Source organism: Acromyrmex echinatior, chromosome 6 (genome assembly GCF_024713525.1).
Source record: "Acromyrmex echinatior isolate Ae372 chromosome 6, ASM2471352v2, whole genome shotgun sequence".
In the NCBI taxonomy this organism is placed as follows: domain Eukaryota; kingdom Metazoa; phylum Arthropoda; class Insecta; order Hymenoptera; family Formicidae; genus Acromyrmex; species Acromyrmex echinatior.
This window is the reverse complement of record NC_141857.1, coordinates 7,791,662-7,810,578: the sequence shown is the minus strand read 5'-3', so window position 1 is coordinate 7,810,578 and position 18,917 is coordinate 7,791,662. Positions and strand designations below refer to the sequence as shown.

At 33.8% G+C, this 18,917-nt stretch overlaps 1 protein-coding gene and 1 long non-coding RNA gene across 2 annotated transcripts in view; both read left to right on the top strand.

The window, feature by feature from the left end:
- Positions 1-339: 339 nt before the first annotated feature.
- The window catches only part of LOC147909337 (uncharacterized), a 30,612-nt gene continuing 12,034 nt past the window's right edge, over positions 340-18,917 (top strand). Inside the window, exon 1 of the long non-coding RNA XR_015545391.1 lies at positions 340-2,627. This is a non-coding gene — a long non-coding RNA (uncharacterized LOC147909337). The remainder of the gene's footprint in view (positions 2,628-18,917) is intronic.
- On the top strand, positions 13,152-15,682 carry LOC105145292 (uncharacterized). Its single transcript, XM_011054746.2, has 2 exons — positions 13,152-15,070; positions 15,241-15,682. The coding sequence occupies exons 1-2, from the start codon at positions 14,896-14,898 to the stop codon at positions 15,564-15,566; spliced, it is 501 nt and encodes a 166-aa protein (XP_011053048.2). The 5' UTR covers positions 13,152-14,895; the 3' UTR covers positions 15,567-15,682.

Below are 18,917 nucleotides of genomic sequence, written 5' to 3'. Positions count from 1 at the left end.
AAACGTAATATTCTAGGACCAGCATGTTTTTACAGAAATTATGTGCAAATTATTAAAAAGATTTTTACATACAATATTTTGCAGATATACACAATACATGAAAACAATAATTCAACAAAGAAGAGAGATGTTAATAATTGCTTATTAATCTTGTAAATTTATTTATAATGTTGTTATATCTAAATATTATCAATATTATTACATATTATTATATTTCTCTATAATTTATATCATGTCTATTATTTATGAATGTATTTTCATGTGCCACAAACTGTATCATCATATACATATTATACATATACATATTATACATATACATTACATATCACCGTATACATATACGTATACATACATATCTTTTTATGCACTTGTAATTTTTTCTTTTTTTAAAAAGATTTTTTTAGAGTAAGATAATGGGTAGACTATGCGAAATACATTTCATTGTTTTTAATGTCGATGAAGAAAATCATTCATATGAAAAAAAGCGTCAATTGAGAGGTTGCAAAATTGTAATTAATTAGCTAAAACTTTAATTGAAAAAAAATGGATGCTATAACATTTCGCAGAGAAGAAGCTAAATGTCTGAAAGATTTCGGCGACATTGAACTTTTAATTATTCCTAATGCTGCTGTTTTGCGAAAAGCGAAAGAATAGAGTCAAGCCTTGTTCGAAAAATTTTGTCTACGTTTCATAAATCAAGCATATAAAATGACTTCTCCAGAGGAACTACATTGATTAAAGCTATTCTATTTGTGGTATTAAGTGAATATGTTGACGTCAACGAAAATGGAAAAGAATTGCCAAGTCGCGTTTGCAATATCTGAACACAATGATAAAGAGTGTTACAATGTCCGAATTGACAAGTGAGATAGATAAAAATCTTTTTAATAATGATACAGATAATTCAGAAGAAGCAGATCATAAAGATATTTCTGATTGCTTTCAATGGAGTGCCAATATATACGACAATTCAAATAATTAACAATAATATGGTTTTATTTATTGACACTAATATTTACAGATGATAGATACACAAAACGGAATAAAGCGATTGTACACTCTCTCGATAGAACTAAAATCGAATTTAAAACTAAATTATATTTTTTAATAGGAATAGTGCATTATATAAATTTCTTCGCCCTGGCAAAAAAAGTTGATAGAAAAATTCTATTATTTTGAATATGGAATCTGGTTCGTAAATTCACTTTAAATTCATTTGAATCAGATCTTATAGGAATCTTGTACAAATTTTATAAAATCCAATAAAAATATACGATAGGATTCATATCCGATCAATCATGCTGCTCGCGAGGTCGACGAAAATGATATAACCTTATAGAAAACGATACAAATTGATAGAAATCCTATCATTCTCAATCGTTCTCTATCAACTTTTTTTACTAGGGCGATGCAGACAGCGGTCACTATGTTACATATGCACGTTGTGAATTGCATTGGTATGCATATATGATGCATATATGATGATCTTAAAAAAAAGTTATCCGATAAGTGCAAAAATTGTAATAAATCCGCATTTAATTTTAATTATGTTTTTCAAGCCGACTTATAGAATAACTGTCCCAATTACTGCCGCTTTTTTTCAATTGTAGTATTAATATAAAAGTATGAGATTATTATACATTAAAAATATTATTAGTATTAAACTGCGACTGCTCATATAAATATAAGCACAACTAATATATAAGATATTCGATACGTTTTGCATTTATGTATTAAAATAATTAAAGAAATTAGAAATGTCACTGAACATGTAAACTTCTTGTTCTTCTAATTAGAAGTAAAGCAGACGTGGTATTTTCACTTTCTTGTATGTACTAAAGCAATTTTATGATAACATTTAAATGACGTTTCAATAAAATAAGCATAAAAAATTGATGGGTTACTTTTTTAATGAAATTTATTGAAATAATTGCGTAGAACTCGAGAAATCATCGTGTACGACAATACGAAATCGTGCTCTGACAAAATTAAAGGATCACGCGCACGCTGTATACGAATGACAGGAGAGTCTGGGTCTCGGTAGGAAGAAATCGCGGTAGCGCACAGTTAAAAGCGATTGTCGGCGCTTGTGATTCTTAATCCACTTGCTATTGCCGAAACTTCCTATCGCCATCGTCTCTAACACGTGATCTCTATTTGAGAGAGATTTGAGAGAGATTTTGATACCGATTGCAATAAATGTGGCAGTATTAGGGTACATAGATAGTAATAAGGAGGCAGTATTAGATACGTGTGGCCATAATCGAGGGGGCAGTATATTTGGACAAAGACTAGCAGTAATATATTCAATATCTTACATTTTATTTTTTTCACTATATTTAAATAATTAATTAGTTTTCGAGCTTGTTGCTTTTATTTTGTGTATATTGAAGTTTTTATTTGAATATAATATCAAAATAATATCTATAATATTTAAAAAATCTCAAAATAAGTAAGGTGTACACTATGAACCATTGCGATATTTCGTAAATGCGACGTTATCAGATTGCGCTGCTATCATGCAGCGACTCGCATTTGAATTCTTCCTCGGCTCTTCCCCAATCGACTGACAGATCGCGCCGAGGACGGCCATGTAATATCACATTTTAAGAATTTTGGGTTACGAAGTAAGTTTTTTTTCACTCATCATCTTATAATTATCTATTTTATAAAAAACAAATTAACATTTTAAAATATAACAAAACTAAAATAATCCCAACAATTCGCAATAAAAAACGTGTAGTTCATTATTAAAAACAGCATGGTGTTTCATTGTGTAACATCCCTTGTTACAACATAATGAACTTAAAAAGAGTGAAAATTGTTACTCTTTTTTTCAAGAAAGGTAGTTGTATTTTCACTTTTTTAAAGTGAAATTTTACTGCAAAAAATTTAGAATGTATTAATTAAATTATATGAGCAACGTTATACGAATATAAAAGGAAGAAAAGTTAGGTTGATAAACCAAAAATAAAAACAAAAGATCTTGCGTAAGATAGTTACGTCGCATCGGCAAACGTCGTATTGATTTAAATGTTTCCATTGCATAATAAGAGAGAAAAGATATATTTCTATCATAAACGATATTTCAAAAGATAATAGAGAGTCAGTGCAGTACTAAGAAGAGACGTCGAAATCTTTCCAGTTTATATATATAAAAGATCGAAAGAGGGACATGAGCGTTCGTAAATACAATAAAGTATTCTCCATAAATAATATCCAACTGTCAGCACTTGCTGTATCCAATATTATTTCGTTCCCCGAGAATTTATCGCGCGCAGAACACAATGTGTTCTTACATGTGCAAAAGAATTTAATACTGTGGAATGCACCAAAGAAATATTACGTACAATAACGTTCCTCGTGTTACTTCGAGTAAAATTCTTCTTAACCGCGCGGGTTCTTTTATACATACCGCTGTACCTAATAGTTTAGCGCGTTTTTCGTGAAGAATACATTTGCGCGGCGCGTGCAATTTTTGCACGTCAAAGAAAATGAAATATCGCGCGCGCCGTGTCATCGTTATAATTTAAAATATTGCGTCATTACGTTTCCGACGAACGTTACAAATGTACTTTGCCGCGTATCTTTCGCGCTTAGATTAATTAAAGCGTATACCAGAGATATCAGAGTTTCCTTTAATTAAGACGACACGTTATGAAATTATATTTTTCCTTTCTTCTTTTCAAGACTGCAGAATCTTCCACTTTATTACCGAGTGTCTCATTTCTCATTTTATTGCGAAATATCAAAGAAATATTGAAGACAAATTTCAAAAGTAGAAGAAACAGAATTATTTCAATAGAATGCAGAGTAGAATGTGGAGTCGTTAATAAAGACGTCCTATCTTCTTTCGTGACAAAAACGTTGTAATAACAATATTTAAAATCAGGTTGCTCGTTAAAAAGAACGTTACATTACATTACATATGATAATTTTTTCTGCAAACAAAAGTATTCATAACATTTCTTTTTAACCGACAGAAAAAGCTATGTTTATTGTAAACAGTAATCAAACAATCTTTAACAAAAATTCGCAGACCGTGCAAATTTTGAAGCAATTCAAAAGGCATATCAGTTAACATGCTTCACATGCACGGACAAACAATTAGTATGTATCTTGCTACATACATGTGTATTACTGTCAAAGACCGGAGCCTCGCAGTGCAAATAAGCATATCGATAAACAACAGTTAGACGCGTTACGCAGTTACACATCGCTGTCACGACGCTACCGCAAATACGTCAAAGTGAATCACCATATCGTCATAATAGCACACATCAAAGTTATTGACCATAATTAAGGGCCTCTACTTAACGATCGATAATCGATCGGTTTCGGATACGTCTATGACCGCGGGGTCAACGATCTCTTCCTTCTGTATCGGATATGATCGATGACTGATGTCATCAGGGAGACAACATCGAATGATTTATCGAACTTTGATAACACAATACGGTATAATATTTTCATGTGCCCTTTAAGAGACCCAGGGACAGGGTACCCTTTATCTATTTCGGGTATAGTGTCCCTAGAATTATTTTCGATTCGCGCATGACTGGCGAAATGTTTGACGACAGAGGAACATTGGAAATAGCGACGATGCGAGATAATAGAATTACGCAGTATGATTAAATTAAACTCCTTGCTGACGCAACCTCGAATTACGCGACTCGATGGTACATAGTTTCGTACGTTGCTACGCATGGAACGTTTCATTAATTGCCACATGAAACGTTCGTCAAATAACCTCAATTAAGTGTTTGCTTACTTTATCACTGCGGTTATACTTTGTTAACTCGTACTACTTCCTCTTTGTGCCTGCGCTTAGATTGTACCGATGTAGTATTACCTGTATTACATTTGTTACATTCCATGGCGGACTACGGCATCGTCAAGTGTTTAAATACTTTGGGTACAACTGGGACGGTGTACAGTTTATTGTCGTGAGCCGTATTTAATCAATGAGAATATCATTAATCTTTTGAAGCAGCACCAAGTTTAATATTCTCACGGGATATTATATGACATCCAACGGAAATCTGTCTCTTCGACGACAAATATTCTTTTCCTTTTCTTATTAATGTATCGATGAATGTCACGAAATTACAATCGCTACTCAATATTCACTGAAGATTTTGATAATCATAATGTAATAAATAATGTGATTTTAATTTTTTGAAATCTTTTCAATTTCGATATTTCGAAATTTTGAAAAAAATGAAAATTATATGATTTTTTACACGTTAGACTTCGAAATATTAAAGTAATAATATAGAGATCACGACGTTGAGGAAATCAGAAAAGATTGAACGGAAAAGATTCAAAGTTAAGACGGAAGATAAACGAAAAAACGTATTGGAGAGAAATGGAGCACTTACTTAAAGTATTGTAAAGCTCCGGATGTTGTTATCGGAGTCCATCTTCTTATCTGTTTCAAGCTTCGGACGAAAGGATCCAAAAAAGACAATCAAAGTACCTTTTTCGATTCACCCGTAGATACTTTCGTTTGTGGTATCGCACCGTATGTTACGATAGCTAACCATTTTAGTCCATTCACCCTATCGATTATTGCTTCTTAATTCTTTTTATCTTGTTTTTTCTCAAATAATTCAGCCTTTTCGACTACCGTCATTGCCTTTTTATTCTTGAATTTAAGACCTTCTTTAATTTATGTTTATACGATATACAATCAAGAAAGAAATTACGAAAGAAAGGAGAAAAACATAATGTCTTACGTGGATCCATTTCTTTTCATTTATCATAATTCTGGCTGTGCATTTTTTATAATAATTAAAAATTTGTGTCTCTAACTTGGCACGAATTCATTTATGTATGTAATAAATTAATTATAAAAGGAACTATATAATTCTGTATAATTCGATAAAACGCGCGTTTACTAGCGTGATTATTGTAACAACGGGATCTAAGAAGCGTCGCTCACGATAGCAGTGACGATGGAATAACGCATAAATTATCGTGTCAAGAGAAGCCCGTGGCAGCAGAATTTATTCGCGGATTATCGCACTACCTTCCCACGGCCATCCCTTCTATACCTTCAAATCCTGCTGTTCTATCGCGAGAGCTGTCGCATCGGTACGTGTATTAAGATTCACCGGACCACCATGGACGATAAAAAAGATTCGAATTTAAAGGACGCCCGAATGTCAGGCCGCCGTCCATGCAGCCATTCAATTTGCCGTCGATTACAGAACCTATCTCTGTCTCTCTTTTTCTCTCATGATCCCGTATCCATCGTTCATATGATCCACGAGCATTAATCGTTTCCGTCACGTAGGCCCTTTGTGAAAAAATTTTGTACAAAAAAATTGAATCTCGTTATTCTCTTGCAGCCATGTGAACAAGTGACCCACAAAGAAAAATTATTACAGATATTTCGTGAGTACTTCTTTCGAATCGTCGTTTGATTCTTTATCTCGTCTTAATAACACATCATGTATTTCGATTCAAAATTGACAAAATGTTCAATTGTTATCGTTCAATTTAGTGTTCAATCAGGCATCATATTATAAAGATGTTAATATATTGAAAAACTTAATAAAAAAGCATATATGTCTACATTTATTATGAACCTAACTGAAATCTCGCTTATTATTTGACAATTATTTTTAAAAGTTGCGATATCATTAATAGAAATATAATATAATAGATACTAAAAACTAATTTTAGTTTTAATAATTGAAATTTAAAGAATAAAAAATAAACCTGACATAATAAATGATAGGGAAAATGCGATATAGGAAGAACGTTCAAGATAACCCAATGTCTTCCTTGACACAGGAATGTCATATTTCTCGGAACTACTTACATACGTACGTCGACATGCACGAAAGTAATGAGCATTCCTTCCCACAAATTATGCGCGGCAAGTCAGCCTTTCGTTAATTACCAAATAGATCTCGTCTCGTCGCTAATTATCGCATCCATTAGGACGATGGCAGACTCGCGGATTAAGGAGCAGCGAACGTATTTATAAAGAATGCAATTTTCGTCGTCTTGAGGAGAGATACGAGCGTGTCGACAGCAAAATAGGGTGAGAAGGGTGAGATCTCTCCGAAGCGAAAAGGACCTGAGCACCCCATGGAAAGATTTGAAGCGGCTCGTTATCCATGTGTAGGAGGCTCAGACAAACAGCCTCGTTTGTCACGCGCTGACCTCCCTAGCGCATCCCTAAAGGTAGGGACCTCTATTCATTTCTTCCTTCTCTCGTTCATCTTTCTTCTCTCGTTCACCTACTCAAAATTCTGACAGTCGGGAAGAACGCTCTTCCTCATAACCGAACAATGGCACCTTATGCACCTGGTACTCTTATGCAGCGAGTGAAAATGATTTTCTATGTAAAATAAAAGTGTTCTCTTTGTTTTTACCCATTATTCGTGTTAATTATTAATGGTAAAAGCCACTCTCTGGAAAGTTTTTACCGGCGCAATAGCAAAAACTATATATCGGAGATATATTTATTTTTCAATATTTTTTTACTGTGTGCTTAAAAGTATAAAACTTGTATAGGGCAATTTTTTTAAATCTCCGATGGATAGCTCTCGATATGGTCGTGAGTGGTTACAACTTCGAAGGATCGTAAAACGCACGTCCAAATTATTTTTACTCTATTTTCATTCTGTTCTCGTCGAATTTTGTAAAAATCGGAGAAATTGCGAACACTCCTTGTGTTAGAAAAACGCTCTCGACTAACCTCATAAAATGTCCCGAACGAAATACTTGCACGTACTTCGAAAAACAGTCGATTCACGCTTCCTTTGTCACCTTGCCAGCTTTAATAAGGGAAAACGGAAAAAAGGGGAAGCGGTCCGAGATTAATTACGGACGACCGACTTTTTTACTTCCGTAATTGGCGTGGCCGCGCCCGCTGTTTTAACGGCGCCGAGTGCAAAATCACAAGTCTTCAAAATTAATTAAAGTAGAAGTAGACTTTTCGCGTGAGCTGCAATTGATAATAAATAAAGTTTTACGAGTCTTTAGACTTTTTTTTAATCGACTTTTTTTTAAATGACTGATTTGAATATATATTAATTTTAGTAATTTTATTGCTATTTGTATTGTATAAAAGCTTTAAAAGAATTTTAAATTATTTATTTATTATCAATTTTTAAATTTGGTATATTTCTAAAAATCTTCTATAATCAAAAATAACTTGTCCGGCGGACGAGAAATATGCTTGATAAAACTAGCATCACCTTTATTAAAGTGTAGTACATTCTCTACATTCCTACATCGCTGTTCTTTTATATTTCGTAATAATAGCACGTGAACGTTAAATGTGGCGACGACCAAAGTGACCTCGGTCTAGACATTCATTATTGATGAACCGTCACATGGAAAATGGCTACTAAATGTAGTAACCTAAATTTACGTAATATATTTTTATTATTATATATTAATTAAATAAATCGGAGAGCTATTGAATTTAAATATAATTATTATGAATCATCGAAGCGGAATACAAGAATTATCTGCGTAAGCTAATTTGACGTAATAATGAATGAAAATGTAGTTCGTTACGTCTTCATTATGGGCGATGAATAATTTTTAATTCAATAAGTAGCTGACTTTACTTTTATCGAATTGTCAATAAATTGTCCAATTTTCCTGAAATAAACAGCATCGAACGAGAAACGATTTCTTCCTTCATCATAATGAATAAGCCGTAACGAACAATTACGCGAAAGTAATTTCTTAAACTATGGAGAAAATTCCAATTAGATGAAAGTTCCGCAGTAGTAGCTCAATAAAGATATTGCGTTAAGCACGGTAATTGATTAGCACCGCCTTTGGGTCTCTAAACTTTGTATTCATTGAATTGAGAGCTACCCTCGAATTGATTAAAACGATAGCCAAATTCATTTACGATATCATAAATCCGTTGGCACCTCAGTAACGTGAATATAAATTCGCAATAATTTTCGAAGCATGTCTCAATACGACGTAATTCAGTGGGTAGAAGCTATAAATCATATCTCGACTATACAGGGTATCTCGTAACTGTAATCACGATTTTTTCGGCACTTCCGATGATGATCTGATAAAAATTATTTTCAATAAAAGTTAATCAGTTTTCAATCGACTACAACATTGCAATATTAAAAATTTGCACAAAATATTCTTTTTTAGGAAAAAAGTCAAGATTATCCTAATTTTTTTAAATGAGTATTTTTTACTTCATAATATTGTAATTAGTGTCAAGACGAGTTCAATGACTTGCTATACTATGATCTTGAGATGATCTTAAAGTCAGATGAGATCAATGAACGAAAATGTTTTCGTGAAAAATTATTTTATATTAAACTTTACATGTTTTTCATTACGTTGTTCAATAGAAAAAATGTACCTGTAGACAAATTGAGAAACCAACGTAGCCATTTCTGGATTCGTGGTATTCTCGAATATAGTTCACAATTTATTACATACGTATATGTATGTAGTATGTAAAAAAAATATTAACATAACTTGTATTTGTAGCTTAGCTTGAACGCTGTTACGACAATTTCTTGTGTTCAATCTTAATTTGTCATTAGAACAAATCGTAATTCAGTCTTAGTTTATCGAAAATGTATTCTTATAACAATATGCTGCTAATACAAAATCTTTTTCTACTGTAGAATATATCTATATAAAATTTAATATAAATAAAATAATTATTCATAAAAACATTTCCGTTCATTGATCTCATACTATCTAACTTTAAAGTTATTTTAAAGTCATAGTGTAGCAGGTTATTAAATTCTTAACATCAGTTATAATATTATGGAGTAAAAATACGTAGTGTTATTTAAAAAAAATTAAGATGACCTTGATTTTTTTCTAAAGAAGAATATTTTGCAAATTTTTAATAATGCAACTTGTAGCTGATTGAACACTGATTAACTTTTATTAAAAATAATTTTTATCAGATCATCTGAAGTGCCAGAAAAATCGTAATCACAATTATGTATGAGACTATATATGTACTAATATATTACCTATAAAGTGTAGAATTATATCAGTTTTTAACTAAAGCTACATTTAAACCACAGTCATACCATGACTTTTTGACTTTTCAAATAAGATAATTTTGAGATTTTTTTCTCTCAATCTTTTTTCATATTGCAGGCACTAACTATTCAATTTCATTTTAGTAATGCAAAAGCTCATACAATTACAGTTTTAAAACACTGGTTTGTCCTGTTTCCGCTCTTTTCTCCCTCATTTTTGTTTTACTAGATCGCATTTACATTGTAACTACTCCAACGTCGCACGAAATCATGAGTACGGACTTGCGAACTATTTGCGGAAGTTATGATGCCCCAGATATACGAAAAACACGGGAGGAACATAACAAGCAGTAGTTTTCGTCGACACGGTAAAAAAAAGTTGCAGGACTGCAGTGGGACTATACTGAACTTTCCGAAGTAGCTTCTGTCCGCGTACTGTAGCGACGACAAATGTTACCTCCGGGCTGTATGTGAGTCCGGGACAAATATATTTTTCACGCATCCTCTTTCCTATGCAAAGTGATGAACCTATTACGTTGAGCGATAGCGCGTTTTCTAGATATCGCGATATCCGTCGCGACGACTTTCTATTTATTCGCGAAATAATATATCAGTGGATTTTTGCGAAGGTCACCAATAAGTCTGGCAGAATAATAAGTCACAGAGAAATAAAATGTCACCGCTTGATTTCCTTTCTCTCTCATTCTGCTTTATTTTCAGAAATATCCTTACTTGAAATATTTCTTTCGATCAATATTTGTTAGGAAGACGAACGAATAGGAAGATGAACGCAATCAAATTTAAGCATCATTGATGCTTAATCCTTTCTTTAGATATTTTTTATATTGCATATTTGGAGGAAACTGGAGTCAAAAGTATAATCAAAAGTACAGATAAGTTGTAACACTTACATAAAAAATATATAAACAAAATATAATACACAAGGGAAAAAAAGGGAAGAAATAATTACAATTTTCTATCTCTTTTTTGCGCTTTTGTATTTTGTTTAATGTTTTTTTATGTAGGTGTTATAACTTATTTGTGTGTTACTTTTGACTCCAAGTCTTCCCTATTTATGCATTATTTTGTAAAACTATCTATGAGTTGAGCGTTTGCTTATGCATTATTTTGTAAAACTATCCATGAGTTGAGTATTTATACTGAAGAAATTGTAGAAAAGAAAGTAAAGGCTCTTCTTCGTATTCCAAGTTAAACATAGCATTATAAGATGTTCGATGTTTATACAAAAGTTCCCGGGGACTTAATTCTGTGACGTTTTATTTCTTAAAATGGTCTCTCCACTGTGTATCGGATACCCGGAAAAAGATACGAAGTTCCACGGACAAAAGTAGAAAGGAAGTGCCTTCATCCGCACGTTCAACGAAATAGAAACCGTCGCTAGAGGTATATTAGATTTCCTCGAAAATAAACGAACGTTGATACGAAAAGTATCGAGAAACCATGTATTACACATCGTGATTGAAATTGTCGCGAGACGTCAAAACGTAAATTGAAATTCGTATTTAAATATTATATATAGCGTTGTGTCGATATCAAAAAGTCCGGTAAATATTGCAACATTATTTATTTGATGCTGCAAACGCCACGGTATACATTATATATCGAGCGAGAAGAACAGTCGATCATAATTTCTATCTCGTTGGTTTCGTTTCGACCCACTTTAGAAGAGTAAATTTTTCACACCTGAATTGACTCGCGGCGCTTGTCATTTGCAATTAACGATTACATTTGTAACAAGGAAATGCAATTTTATTGCAAAACCAGGGACGATAATCTGTTTTACGTTCGTATTAATTTGTACAGAAAGCTCGGTTAGGTACTATATAAATCGATGAATATAATGCAACATAGTTGAATTCTACTTTTCGTATTTTCGACCAAATACATTATTTCAAAATTATATCTTTGTAATACAATTGGTATAACGTTCGTTAATAAATCATGTGTGTAATGTTTGATTGAAATAAGGTAAACGAAGCATTAAGCCGGTAACACGGTTTGACGATACAAGCAATTATTAATGTCCCATAATTATTAGCACACGATTATTCAAGAGAGTGAATCACCGTTTCCCGGATTTGCACAGTCATGTTACACTCATAAATGTGACTATTTTTCATTACTCGCTTCGAAAATGCGATTTAGCATTACACAATTACACAATTAATCGAGATTTTACATATCGATCTTAACGATAGTCATGCACATCGTTTTAATGATGTCAACAATATAAATATCGATAAAGCTAAGAATTATCAAATCATAGGATATTTTATTTGATGACACAAGTCGATGATACAAATTAATACAAATGGAAAACACCCAATAATTTCAAATCATCATATATTCGATACAATATACAGTCATGGACAGAACAGTTGTAGCACTTTTTTTTTTTTAATGGAACTCAACTTTATTCTTAGGGAGATTGAATGTAAATGATTAGATTTATAAGTAAGAAGTATAAATAAGATCTATAAGTAAGATCTATAAGTAAGAACCAATCGTGAGCAAGCTATATTCCGAAACTCATCGAAAAAAAGTGTTGCAATTGTTTTGTTCACGACTGTACATTAACCATCACCGAACCATAATATATTTAGCCTGCAGTATTAAATTCATAAACGGCTGACCCGAACTGTATACTGTTTTATGTGACATTAGGTAATTGATTCTCCGTTATTCAAAATTTGGATTCGAGGATAGAAGCAAACGTGTCATTTTGAATAGTGTCTTTTTACAAAATATAATAGGTAAAAATAAAGATTCGTAAAGTATGCATATATATATATATATATATATATATATATATATATATATATATATAGAGTTTATAAAGCAATTAAAAATAAATAGCGTGATTATTAAAGGCATACCGTTGCAAGCTTTTATCGGCAGAATTAATATTTCTCTTAACTCGCTATACGAAATGCGTTAACGCGCGAATTCGAGGAGCACAGTATTTACGTCGAGCCGACTTACTTAATAGCGAGAAGAAGTTCGAAAGTTAAAGGGCTAAACTTACTGTTGCATTCCGACCTGTGCAAGAGACTTCTCGCCGGATTACCGATTAAAAGTTTAACAGCCCGAACTTTTCAGCGACTTTATACAAAGCGACATGCCGAAGTCGACTTGGAGCGCCGGTCGCACTGTCTTAGAGCAGGATGTTTTAAAAGCTGATTATGCATCGGTAAGAATCGTCGATTTATTTCAACGGATTCCTGAATTCGTAGGTCGCGCGTGATCTGGTTGATCGTTAAAAACATTGTCTTGACTTTCCTCCTGCCAAAAATATTAACCGGACGAAGTACTTCATGAAAGTAAAACATATTCGGTCCTGTGCGCGTTATGAAAGCGCCACATAATATTAGCATATCCTTTTGGCCGTATAAAGCATATCTCTATGATAGGGCACGTCGAATATCGTGCGACCGAGAATGAACGGGGAGATTGATGGAATTTTTGAGTTTGTCCAAATATTCGTCTCCCTCTCTCATTTTTTCTGTCCATCGCGTAAACCGACATGACACCATCCCTCCACATAAATATACATATATGCATGTATGCACGTTTATAGTATATATGCTATAGCATATGCACTGTTATTTCAAAAGTGTTTATTTGAAAAGTGTTTTATTTCGCGAGATGTCCTAAATGCATATAACTATGCATATAATTATGCATATCTAACAGATTTAGAAAAGAAACTATTTTTAGAACAACAATCATAGAATAGGAAGCGACCATATCACGAAAGAGAAAAGAGGGAAAGAGAGAATAAGTCATTGGAAAAAAACTGAAATATTATCTTTTAAAAGCGTGGACATTAAGAGCGTTATGAAGTTACGTAACAAAGGAGAAGTTTAGGTGCCAAGAATATTAAGTTCTCCCAGCGACGCGCGCGCTCGAAAAGAAGAAAAAAGCGGAGCGAAAAAGGGAAGGAAAAAGAAAATGAAAGTGTCGGGAATATAGTGAAGAGGGAAAAATTAAAGCGTTGTTGAGGCGGCACAGAAGAAACAGCGTGTGATGTATATTTCGCCGTTGGAGATGCGACGTCTGTGGGCGAACTAAACTGAGACAATATTTGCATATCTATTTGTAGTACGATTTGAAGTACGATTCCACGCACTCCGCGGAATGACACGAGCTCTTCCCGCCGCAATACCGACAAAACGTCAGGGAGCGAGCGGAACAATGAAAGCTCTCGAAACAGACGGGGAGGAGGAGATGAAGCTCTCGCCGACGAAGCACCTCGTCTTGTGTCCAGAAGAAATTTCCGAGTGAAAACAGCGAAGCTATTCCCGGCGACCAACCGCCTCGTTGCTTCCTCCAGTTCTACAGGGAGAAACTGAGTCGTCCCCGTTACAGTCCTACCTCATCTGCATTTCGCTTTTATATACTTTCTTTCTCCTTATTTCCGCGCCGTCTTTATGTAGCGAGGCGAGGCAGAAGGAAGAAAAGCACTCTCTACTCGCGTAGATATTTCTCTTTATGTACACTTGACATATAAAAATTTCAACTCTGAGAATAATTCGTGCCGTTTGTTAAACACAGCTTCAGACGGTAGCGTTACTGTTGTGTTTTCGAGCGTGATAACCAACTTAAAGAACAGTGAGACCAGATTGTAAAATAATATGCTAGAAACCAGGAGAATCTGATTTAAATTCTCATTGAAAGATCAAGCAACATGTGAGATACAAAATTCAACGTATAGCATATAAAAAATAAGAAAGTCAAAATGATATTGCATACCAAGATACGTGAATTTGTCTTAAATGCCTAAATTATTTTGAATAACCTTAAATGACAAAATTCTAAGATATATGTAATATTTCATATTTGGTTGCATTACTGAAAAAGAATCATGAATCGTCGTGTATGTCCAATTAATGCCCAATCACCGTACGATGAAGTTTCACATGAAATTGACAATAACGTTTTAACGTTTAAATTGCTTAAAGATAGACATCGCGTTCAAGCCGTGGATGGACAAATTGATGACGAGCCTATCATTGATGTTAATTGTTCGGATAAATATGGTAAAATATTATCATAATAATTGTAAAACTAATAGAAAAATTTAAAAATAAAATCTATTATGATTTATGATTATTATTTCTACTTAATTATGATAGAAATACTGACAAGATTATTTGTAAAATTGAGATACATGTTCTTCAAATTTATTACAAAATATATATCTTTCAAGGTAAGAAATGCAAGAAAGGCTGTCCAAAAATTAATGTAATACATAGTCAAGAACCTACTCCTAAAAAACCGGAGGAAGAAATGTTATTATTAAGAACAACAAGACAAATTACTCACAATATTACCGACAGTATGAAACACAGTCTTGAAGTGGAATTTAAGTCACCACGAAATTATATCCCATTGCCAGAACCAGAGCCTATATCCGCCTATGATTATTCAAAAAAACCTGTTATCTTGCAGAAAAAAAAACTTGAGAAAAAAAAAGGAAATAAAAAAGAAAATAAAAAGGTAAAAAAAGGAACGAAAAAAGGAAAAAAAAAATAATGAAGATAAACACCAAGCAACACCATTTGTGAGAAATATTTTATTTGTGTAAGTAGTATGGAAAGAAATTCTAATTTGCAATGTACAACAAGACCAATGATAAATACTTGGAAAAGTAAACTCGTGAATCCAATAAAACTCTGTTAAAGTAAATATATCTACAATTCTTTGTTAATAATATCAAAAAAAACTCTTTAAACATAATAAATATAACAAAAACTTTGTCAAATACGAATTAATGAAATTTTATCACCATTATTAGGAGTAATTCTCAAATGATAATCATATATTTTCTTGGCACTTATTCTTCGGCTATTATTGCAACATAGATCGAACGATTTTGACGTTAGATACAAACGTCTTATAGATTTACGAGTTGCGAAACTGAAGTGTTCGCCACTTTGTCGAAAACATGGAGGCGTGCGCAGGGTCGAATAACGGAGCGATAAATCACCGGTGGTATTATATTCTTGCCCGTCTTGGGAAACAATAGATCATATTGCGTATATATACACATATATACATACGGATACGCTGGTATTAAACCGTTTTTGGGCCCATTGTCGCCTACCACCATCGTGACGGCGACGACCTTTTTAAGCCGCGCTTTAAGTTCCACCCCTCCCCCTCCCCCTCTCTCTCTTTCTCTCTTTTTCTCTCCCTTGCATCGATAAATCACCACGATTTTATCTGCTGGTAAGAGAAACGCGAACGCGAACGCGAACGCGAGCACGTTCAAAGGGAATCGGCTCTCCGATAAAGAGTTTGAAAAAGGAAAGATCTCCGCAAATATTCCATTAGGAAGCGTTCACTAAGAACCGGTGTAAAGTATCACGAAGCTCTCGTATTGCTTCCAATGAGGGAAACCAGAAAGCCAAGGAGTATGTGGTAACGGAAAGAAATGCGAGAGAATCGATGTGGATAAAGTGACAAAGGGATCTATTTTTCCGGAAGTGTAAAATATTCATTGTCGAAGTGTCAGCGAGAAAACGATCTTCACGTCGTTCTTCGATAGTGCGGTTTCAAAGCTTTTAGGTGGTTCCGATGCTCTTTCTTCATCTTTCTTCCTTTTTCCCTCATGAATGTATAATTAATCGATATTCGAATGAGATTCTAATTAAAAAAGCTTCCGTGTCTAACGTTCCTGTTTCAGATTTCTTCCCAAAGAGAAGAAAACTGGAAAAGTGAGCCTCTAGATCTCCTTTCGTTTACTTTGATTATGTCACGGTCGTCACATCGTGTCTGCAATCCCCTAGATTTTTACGACTTAAGCTTCGAGTTTCCCGCCCTTATGAATCAGATGTACTTACGAGTGCTATGATTTGCGAGGAAAAATGAAGGAGAAATGGCAAATGGCAAGAGGTAACGCGACGTGAGCCGATAAAAGATCGCGCACATGACGTTTTTCACGCGATGGACGTACCAAGTGACGGATCGTTGCTGGCAAAAAGGTGCTGTAGTTACATTTGAAAATTGGAGAGGGATTACTGTGTGTTACTACCACTACAGTAGGGTGCGACGTGAAAGGTACATCCGCAATCGAGAGGGGCGGGATGATGAAACGCGTCATTTGTCTGCGCGGACCCAAAATACTCACGGTACTCAACACGAAGAACATCGCGTGCGGTTACGAAGCTGTAAAAGCCTGGCAACGACAAATGCATCCGCTTGTTGCAAAGGCGCGCGAGTGCATGCACAAGTGTTAGTCCGTGCATTGGATGACTGTAATTGGGCGCTGGTTACAGAATTCATTGCCGCGTTTAGGGCCTTAAACGGCCGGGAGATAAATCACGATTAAACACGATCATCAATCTAAACTCCAACATGTAACGCCATGTAAAACAGAATGCGGCATTGAGAGGAATAGAAAAAAGAAGTAAACATATGTGAGTTCCTCGAAAATTTAACGCGTAATTTTTTAAGCGATTATATTATAAATATTTATTCAATTAACGCTGCGTGATTCTGTCGATGTTCATTATATTTGTTAATGTCATTGGACATTGAATGCTGTTTGCGATCAATTTTTCTTTGAAATATTAATCATTGTCATGTATCGAAATATTTGTCGTATAGCATGCGTTAGATCTGCGTAATATTCATGCGTAATACACGTAATCTCGCGTAATCAAGGGGCAGAAATTTCGTTGCCACATTTAAGACTAGCCTAACCATAACATGGACCGGCCTCAGTATCGAATCCGACGTTGAGCAAAGCTGGTGAAACCGCAATTTACATGCGCAACGTACTGCCCTTAACGCAGCATGTATGGCTATAGTCGGGCTAATGGAGGATCTTAGTACAAACAGAATTGATGATTGCGATAACAAGGGCCTAAATTTATTTCTGAACAATATTTCAAAATCAGTCACGCATATTTCACTTGTTAATAAATCTTTTTCATAAAATCTGTATATTCCGTATACAGGAGTTTCAGAGTCATAAACTAGCTCGTTAATTGATCAACGAGTTTGATCATTAAAGTTTAATGCGAGAATAAAATAAAAGGAAAGTAAAATATATAGGGTGTTTGGAAAATAATGATAAATCTTTTGCATAGGGGCAGAATGGACTAAACTGAGAAGAAAAGTCCTCTACCATTTTGCAATTTTCGCAATACAGTTAATAAGATATTAATTGCTAAAAATTGCCGAAAATCTTCAATAATTTTTTACTCGAATACTATCAACTTTACAGAAATACTGCAAAAGACGAAAATTGTTTATTTTCTTTTCATAAAACTCTAAGAATTTTTTCAGAAGTTTTTATCAGCTTTTTAATACTGCATTTTTTCATTTTTACCAACATGAGATTAATTAATATAGCGATTAATATCTTGTTAACTATTACGAAAATTGTAAAATGGTAGAGGACTGTTCTTTTCAGTTTAGCCCCTATGCGAAAGATTTATCATTATTTTCCAAACACCCTGTGTATACATATATGTATATGTATATATATTCTGCATAAACGTTATCATAGATATTTTAACGCGGCAGGTAAATATGCGCAATTTGCCATAACGATCAACGATTTCCATTTTCACACGCAAAATACGGTAGTAATGATATTATTTGGAAGAATAAAAACAATAAGATTTAAAAGCGTTCTTTTCATTGCGAAATGAAAAGCTTAATGAAAAAGTACACATAATGAACCCATAAAGTAAGAAGCCCATAAAGAGTAAGACTCTGTGTAACTACCTAATGTTTCTGTACAGAAATGTTTCAGCTACATACTCTGAGTAAATCATTAACGAGTATCAAAACGCATAGGTGGAAATCTGATAGTAATGCCAATGTGAAATCGACACGCAAAATTATTCACGCGATTCACTGATCATACACGCT

Bases quoted from the DNA above. Each gene is read 5' to 3' on its own strand.
- LOC105145292 (XM_011054746.2), top strand. From the start codon at position 14,896: ATGAATCGTCGTGTATGTCCAATTAATGCCCAATCACCGTACGATGAA. The intron at 15,071-15,240 runs GTAAAATATTAT...ATATCTTTCAAG, and splicing joins TAATTGTTCGGATAAATATG to GTAAGAAATGCAAGAAAGGC.